The following is an 8,804-nucleotide window of genomic DNA, read 5'->3' as shown; positions in this document are numbered from 1 at the left end:
GGGAGGTGTCCATTTTTGGTTTTCAGATATGGAAAATACCTTCCTAGAATTGAAGACTATATTGGTAATTCATGTTGTATAGACCAAAGTGCAACAGGGTGGGCAAGAATCAATGAGTTTGCATGCAGACAGCAAATCACATCACAGGTTAGGCAAGAGCATCCTTAAGGCCAGTCCTATAATTCTGCAGAATTCCAATTCTTTTTACTTCCCACTGACTGGTTTCAAGCTCATGCAGTAGGCAACATCAAATTTATTTATTTATTTATTTATTTTTAATTTGGAACCTTGCGTCTGCAGTTCTACAAAAATTTGCTATGGAAAATAAATATTCTCAAGAGCTAAATTATTTCCTTCTTGGGAATCTGAACTTCAGCATCAAAGAGTTTACAAGGAAAAATGGGTTTTATCTGAACTGAAGCACATTGCTAGAATGTGAATTTTTTTGGGAAGTCATGTTACCCACAGGTAAGTATTTTTTAATTTACTAAAGCAGTAGCATGGAGGGGAAAGGGGATGTATTCTTACCACTCAACTTGAGACATTTAGCTTTGCCAGCTGTTCCCCCTGTTTTCCCTTGAACTGTCAACCATTGGAGAAAAAAAGTCCTCTTTTAAATCACCCTGAGGACCCCAGTTCTCCCACTAACTGCAGAGACAGCCTGCTGGACTCTCTGAGCTGTAAAATGGGATTTCAGTCTAAATTGCTCTCTACCTAGTGCCACTTTAGTACAGATAGCAACCTTTGAAAGCCTCCAGGCTGTACCTAACAACCATTTTCATAAATGCCCTATAATGAAGGTCAGTTTGAATGGAGTTTTGCACATGATATCATTGTTCTGTTCTTGGAACATAAACAGCCAGGGTAACTATATATGCAGAGCCCACAGGAATTTTAAATAATGAGATGAGCCCATCTTTTGGAATTTTAGACAACAGCCAAATAATAGTCACATTTTGATGTCAATATATCCATAGAGCAATTTCCAAATTAATTAGAAAATATGAACAGGAAAGTCCAGTCTATATTCTTTCAGAATATATCTAACCTTCAGTTAAATTGTAGCTTCTAAAATTAGGCATTGAAGAGTACTCTTAACTGAAAGAGACTAACACTAATAACTAAAACCAAAGCAATGAGATGCAGCCATATTAGCAGATGTTTTCAGTTAAATGATGAAGTGGCTTTCACAAAAAAAATTCAAGTATTGTACTTTGGCTTTGAAACAGTCTTCACTAAACATTTACTGGAAAATTTTAACTTGTTTTTTAGTATACAGTATCTATATGGTGTAACAAGTATAGAAAAACAACAAGACTCCATTAAATTAATCTGAGCAGCTCAATAGGTATTAAGAAACAATGTGGAAATTCTCCACTTCATTTTCTATAGAAAAGGGAATAAAATGTTTTGAATATTTCCATCAATTACAATTTCTCTGATTGTAATCAGAGGTAATGCCTTTGCAGGGGGAAAAAAAAACAACCAAACAGAACAGACCAACCCCAATAGTCCTTCTCTTGTAGTTTGACTCACTAATGAAATGCCAAGTGATCTTTCTTTAATTTTGCTCTTCCTTATTTTTCTTTATTGAAGGATTTTGAACATATTTTCACTGAATACGGAAACTGCTTTACTTTTAATCGCAATGATCTTTGAGCAAGAGCAGCGAGTTTGGAAGAGGCTTACATTTACTTTTTGATGTCCAACAGGTACAGCTATCCTACTAATTATAAACAATCATGTAATAACTTATAGATGAGTAGAAGTGCTATGTCTGGGGGTTGGTTTCGGCTTTTTGGTTGGTTGGTTGTACACAGACATTTCGAATGTCATGCATTAAATTCTGCACCAAGACTGTTCCTGAGTGAGAGGAAAGATCTAATACAGACTTAGAGACGAAGAATTATTTTTTACTTTGTCCCCAGCTAAATAGTTCTGAAAGTTTCAAGTGATCTATCTACATATGTAGACACAGCTCAACTACCATTGAAACACATCATCAAAACAGTGATGTAATTTTATGCAAGCACTTTGGGTAACATAATTCCCTTTTTAATTAAAAGGCCTAGTAGTGAAGGTCCTATGGTGCCAGCTTCAAGAAGGATTGCATTTTAGTTGCACCAGCAGCTGTAAGTGCTCAATACCAGCTAAGATCTGGTCTTAGCACTGTAAATACTCTCTGACCTTATAAGAATAGTTTTTGATCAACCAAAACCAGAAAACTCAGGGAATATAACCTTGTGAGATCAGGGAAGAAAGCTAAAATCTAGAGTAATAAATGACAAACATTCACTTCTGTTCTCTAGGAATTATGGGGTAGGAGGGACAGGTTCTGGAAAGGGTAGAGGAAAGTTTGCTGAAATATGATGGTTAGTTGCAAGTAAAAGGAACAAATATCCAAGCTATGAGTAAACACTTAGCTATGCTTTGTTGCTTTTGAAATTTGGAGATTACAGAAATAATAAAAAACCTGAAAGTTTATAATAGCTGGAAGGAAACCCTTAAAGGTAATCCATAAAGGAAATTCAGCCAGCTGACTTCCATACTTTTCTGTAAATTGCCAAAGATATGACTAGAGATAAATACAACTGAAGCTTCAGAGGATAAGCAAGGCTGAACTATTTTAAATACTTCTTTTTCTATCAGAAGCAATTCACTGATGAACCTGCTCTTGGGTATACTGATGCTGGTATAACTTTTGTCATCCATTCACCCGAAGAGCTTCCAAGCTTTGATAGTTTAGGTTTATTAACACCGGTTGGCACACATACTCAGGTTGCAATCCACCAGCTGAAGGTAAGGAGTTTGTCCATCAAGCAGAAAAATTGCTCTTTACTGTTTATAAGTCTCTTCTGAAGCATGATAATGAATTAGATATTTTGGAGGTTAAAGTTTTTATCATGCCAAAGTGACTCCTAAAAATAACATTTCCTCCAGATGCAAAAAACTATTGGGGAACAATGGGGAGGGGGGAATATCATCGGACTTCATAATCTGTATCTACTGAAGTCAGTCTTTCTTTCCCAACATCTTACAGTCTTGCTGTCATATGATACAAGAACTCCACAGCAGTTCGCTGTAAACACACTCACTTAATACTCACATAGTATCAACACACTGAGACTTAATACTGTCTCAGATTCCCACAGGAATCCAGGTGGAGTAGACTACCCTTTTGTGACAGACTGTTTGATCAGGCCCTGCTTTTGCTGTGAGAGAGAGATGATGATTTTGTAATACCAATGACTATATCACATGCAGGACTGTAAGAACAGTGAAGTTTATGGGATTTGCAGGGGAGAGGGAGAATATAGGGAAGAGAAGGAAGAGAACAGTTAAAAAGGCATAGAAGTAGGAAATATTTTAGGTATCTGTTGCACAGTAGGATGTGTTGTGTTGTACTTGCTTTATTTAGAATGTTAAGAACCACATTAGTCTTCTCCAATAAACATTCCTAAGAATATTAATTCTGTTTTCTTAAAGTGATGGATTATGTATATTGTTTTACTTAATGCTTGAACCCAGCAGGGTTTTGTTTGCTTGTTAGACTAAACTAAATGTTTAAGATGACACATATTTATTTTCTTCCATTACAGCTGATGTAGGTGGCCAGCTTGGATTGTTTTGTGGTGCCAGTATGATTACAATCATAGAACTGCTTGAGTATATTTTTACTAATTTTTGTTGGATGTGCATCTTTCTTCTGTTGAAACCTCCTGAAATGCCTCAGTGAAACAATCCACCCCAGAACCACCCAACACACAAGGATAAAAAGAAGGGAATACAAGAATGTTAGTGGCTTGTGAAGCACAAAACTAATTGTTTCTGTGTGTTCCCTTCCTTTTTAAGACACAAAGGAGACAATAATACTTTGCATTGTTCCCTTCCCTGCACTCCTTATTCTTCCTGGTTCTTTTGTTGCCTAGAACTATTTAAGGGTACCAAATCACTTGCAAGAGTGAACATCAGAATCTTGCTTTCTTTCTCATGTACCGAAAAATTTTATCTAGAATTTTTATTTTAAAGAATTACAAACAGAATTACTTTTTGTTGTGGTTTGGGTTTTTGTTTTGTTTTGTTTTTAAATAGCATAGCAAGTGATACTGACATACTAGGCTATTTAGTGTTTCTGACCCAGTTTTTATCTTCTGTATTTTCAGTTAGAAGAAATAACATGCATGCCAGATGAACACACATACATTTCTTAACCACCATGAAGGTGGATCATTGCTGTGCAGAAAAAGGAAATTTCTTATTTACACTGAAGTCTTTTCTAGTAGGCTACCGCTGTTACATGTTTCAGTGAAGGACAGATATCTTTGCCTATCAGAATTAGGAGTGCGCCTGATAGCAATAATTTCTACAATGTATTATCTCTTTGCCTGAAATGCATAAAGAAAACGCCTTGTGAGTCTGCCAACTACTAGAGAACCACAGGGCATCTGAGTGCATGGCAAGTGGGCAGACATAGTCCAAGTTCAGCCCTTAATGTCATGAAAGATTATAATAAAACTGCAGTCTTAATCTAAGTTATACTAAAAATCATGAGAGCAAGAATTTTTGTGTCTTTAGTGCTGGATGAGGCTTCCTGAAAGTTTATTGTTTTAAAAGTGTTCAGAAAAGCTTTTGTGCTTTCCTGCATTTGTATGGACCAGTAGAGGTTTAGAGTCTTATGTTTTTAAATAAAACTTTGGTGATTAAGTAAACTTCAAAGATGTGTAATAGTGTAGTGTATATAGACACTCTTCCCACACACACAGACGCTCATAGAACAAGAAGTGTGCACTGCAGGTGGGGAGGTGTGTGTGTGTTCTTTTTAGTAACAAGATCTTAGTAAAAAGCATAATAATTTTAAAATGTCAGAGTTAATAGGATACAATTTCACTTTATACAATGAAGTTCTACAGTGTATTTTTAATACATTTCTTTCTATAGACTAGGTCTCTGAATACATCTGAACAAAACCATGCTTGCCTAAGTCTCCTTTCTCCTCCAGAGTCTATCAGTCAGAGCTTTTGATGCATTTGGAGGTACCAAACAGAGCATGGATGGTCACCCTTTAGGAAAAGTAGACACTAAAAAGATGCACCCAACACTGATTTTAGAACTGCACAATGAAGGATTATCCTGATTTGAATAACTGTCTTCTATTCAATTAAATATACATAGTTGTAATAGATACCTGTTTATTTGAAAACTTAGTTATCTAAACTTCAGACTAGCATCATATAAAACCACTGCTGAACCACTGCTTCCCAGCCAGCACTTGGGCTCTACAAGCCTCAGACAGGAACAGGTCTTCATGCTCCTAAGTTATGCTCATGTTGCACCTGAAGCTCCAGGTGAGCAATCAGCCATAGACATGCTCTATAATTCACACTACTCTTCCCTACCATCTGCTCAAGTCCAGTCACTAATAATAAATTAGTTTTTACCAACAAAAGTAGTAACTATACTTAATAAGCAGCCAAGCCTCAAGGTTAGATATTAAGTAATGAAAATACTACCATTTGGCCATTGTTGGCAACAGCTTCCCTTCAACACAAGAACATTAAGTCCTAGGATAAGCAACTCAGGAAATACAGAAAATGTTTTTTCCTCCTAGAAAGAGATACACTGATTCTACTTCTCAGCAACAGCAGGCTTGAGAGACCTTAACCTTGAGATAAATATTTTTGCTCCATTTTTTAATTGGTCAGTTTTGGTAGGACTTTCCCCTCCTCACTATTACTATGGGCATGCATGCTTGGAACAGTAGCTGTACAAAAAGGTCTGTCTAATCCCACTGTCCAAGGTCTGTATTGGCCAATGCAGAGGAAGAATGGAAAGAACAGAGCAACCATTCTGCAATAGTTCTGTAAAGATTTCTCCCACTCACACACTTTGTAGCTGTGGAATTCTTGAGCTAGAAGAAATTGCTTTTGGAAGTAGCAATCAGGTATTACGTGGCTTCTGAATAAAAGGAAAAGCAGGGGAAAGATTAAACTTGGTGACCTTGCAGACCTTGCATTTCAGAGATCAAAGTGTTTTGTAGCTATCGATCATGTTTGTTTGTTTTTTTTTCTTGCTTTGACTAATAAGGACTACACAAAAGAAAAATCAGTATTGTAAGCACTAAACAAAAGAAAACAGGTATTGTTTCTGCTGTGCCAAAAGCTCAAGTGAAATGAAGTACAGAATATGCTAAAGAATCAGCTAAAAAAAAAAAAAAAAAGCCAGTTCTCCAAAAGGGAAGGTTAAACTAAGCAAAGATGCACATACAGGACTAAAATGACTTTTGCTTACTCCACTGATTTCTGACAAGGACAGCTGTAATCACTGCTTGGTTACAGATTGTTCTAACATACATGGCAGAAGGAGCTCTGAAGGAAGCACAAAGACTGGTGTTTTGCCCAAGGTCAAGTAACAAACTCAGATGTTGGGTTTTGTCAGCAATGGCTTGTGATGAAGTTATAAAAAGCCATTGATTCCCCAGCACAGCTAAATATAGCAAGTGTGCTGTGCAGCAGAGCAGAAGTAAGGGTGCCTTTGTATTCTGGTGTATGACTACTGTTCTATCAGGGACACAGAAATTTTAAAAGTTTTAAGAAAATATTTTGTTTTACTGGGTAGGAAAAGATTACATATCTATCAGGGCAGCAGAAGCAAGATATTTTAACAGTTTGATCAGATTATCTCCCAGTTTAGCATTACTTTGCTGTTTATTTGCTTTTCCTTTTCACAAGTGCATGCCCATGCTCCAAGCACAGAGATCAGCAAGCTTTTCCCATGCTAATTGTTTGTTTCCAAAACGTTAATCCTAACAATGAAGTTAGTGACACAATAGAGAAAGCCCCCTTGTGCTACTTCCAAATCCTTCTCTGATGTACACATAGATGCAACACAGAATTTTTTACCTAGAAACACATAAGCCTGAAGATTTCATTCTCCAAGTGGCCCAGTGTAATTAAGTGCTGAACAACAGATAAAAAATAAAAAGAGAGAAAATTTTAAAATTAATGCCGCAGAAGTCACTAAAGTTAATTTAACACTAGGGAGAATATCGTGCTGTTGCATTCAACATTATTTGCAGAATGGAAGAAGGTCATTGGACTGTGTGAATAGTGACCTGTGTTTGGTTGCTCTGGATTTTTCATGTCCTTGTATTCTCTCACATGCAGCAGATCAGAGTATCAAAATAGCTCCTGGTACGAGGAAGACAACTTCATAATCTAAGACAGACTGACAACCTGCCATGACAGAATGGGGTGGGGCTTGGAGATTGTTAAAAATTTACATCTTATCTTTTGACGTATGTCTTCAGCTCATTTCCTCTTGTCCTTTAGCTATCTCACAATATATGTATGTGGCAGACATTTCTAATGGAGTGCTAAAAAATACGGATTTATGCAAGGAGAAATCGCAATTTTGGCCAAAGAGCTCAGCAAACAGGCCTGCCACTTATCTAGCTGGCAAAGCAAAATGAACACAGAACGGCCTGCACAGAAGGACTTGGATCAGACTTTTCCACAGTAGGTAATTCATTGCAGCGTCTCACCAGCAGATGCCCCACTTACCTTAGGCTTCTGCTCACAAGCCTTCTCGAGCATGGAGTTGATTCCCCAGAATTACTCAGTATAAATTGAGTCAGATTATTTCCCTCTGATTTATGATGCATGACATGTGGAAATATTTAAAAAGGAGTTGCTGGCAAATTGTATGTTACTTAGCCTGAACTAAGTGACAGTATCTTTGCTGCACAAAGTTTAATGTCAGAGGTAAACAAACAAACAAAATATCTATCTATCTATCTATCTATCTATCTATCTATCTATCTATCTATCTATCCAGTCAGCTCTATTCTGCATCAAAATAAGATGATCAAAGTATTTCTTAAGGAGCTCTTAAATGCCAGTTAGTCTACTTCTGCTAAAGAAAATGGTGGTTATGGTAAAATAAGACCCTACTAAATCCTCACCAATACTTGGAGCTGAAACTCTACAGAGGGGGAAGGAATTTCGCTATACAATCAACCAAGTTTGAAGGTAGTTAGGTGTGCCTACCCTCCAGCCCTAAGACAACTGTTTGCACTGTGTGTGGCTCTGGTTCTAGCAAAACTTCAGGAAAGTAGCATTTCTCACCCAAGTAGTGTGCCATGGGAGCATGATAAAGTATGATAAAGCCCCTGGGTTCCTTATGGCTCCTTCCCATTTAGTACTGCTCTGGGGTTGCTCTCCAGTTTTGAAGCCTAAGGATCACAACGTGATCCTAAAAATCCCAGACCAAGATAAACCATAATGGTTCACTAACACTGCCTGTCAAAGTACACTGTGTTTTACAAGTCTAGACCCCTTATTACGCTATAATCATTGCTACATCTCATTACCATAACTGTATCCAGAGTTAAACATGTTCTCAAGCTGACAGTTATGTGCTTGTTAAACTGGCTATACAGGAAATATCTCCAATCTCATACTGTAGTAATTACTTACTGCAACGTCGAAACATGACTGGGTTACAAACGATAAGCTCTGTAGGAATGGGATACTGCTGTAGATACAGGGCTAGCTTGATGCATCTCCTTGATGCTGCTTATAATCATCCTGGTCCTGCTAACTCTCTTGCTCTGTAAGTCCCTTCATCCATCAGGAGAAGCTCACGTCTGCTGACTTCTCACTAGAAGCAAGTTCATCACAGGAAGAAGGGTAGCTTCTTTAGAAAGAAAAATTCCTGAATGGCCCTTCCTGCTTCACACACAACTGGTGTACAAAAAGGGGCTCCCTATTCGTATCTTATCTTAGGACACGGATGCTCATTGTGAT

General features: G+C 37.4%; 1 protein-coding gene across 1 annotated transcript; it reads left to right on the top strand.

Moving 5' to 3' along the window:
* Positions 1–317: 317 nt before the first annotated feature.
* ASIC5 (acid sensing ion channel subunit family member 5) lies at positions 318–3,799 on the top strand. The gene is given in 6 exon segments (XM_051618289.1): positions 318–440; positions 442–468; positions 1,597–1,654; positions 1,657–1,712; positions 2,650–2,806; positions 3,600–3,799. Coding segments are annotated over 6 exon segments (621 nt in total).
* The last annotated feature ends 5,005 nt before the right edge of the window (positions 3,800–8,804 follow it).

This window comes from Apus apus, chromosome 4, assembly GCF_020740795.1.
Source record: "Apus apus isolate bApuApu2 chromosome 4, bApuApu2.pri.cur, whole genome shotgun sequence".
In the NCBI taxonomy this organism is placed as follows: Eukaryota; Metazoa; Chordata; class Aves; order Apodiformes; family Apodidae; genus Apus; species Apus apus.
This window is presented reverse-complemented; position numbering and strand designations above follow the sequence as displayed.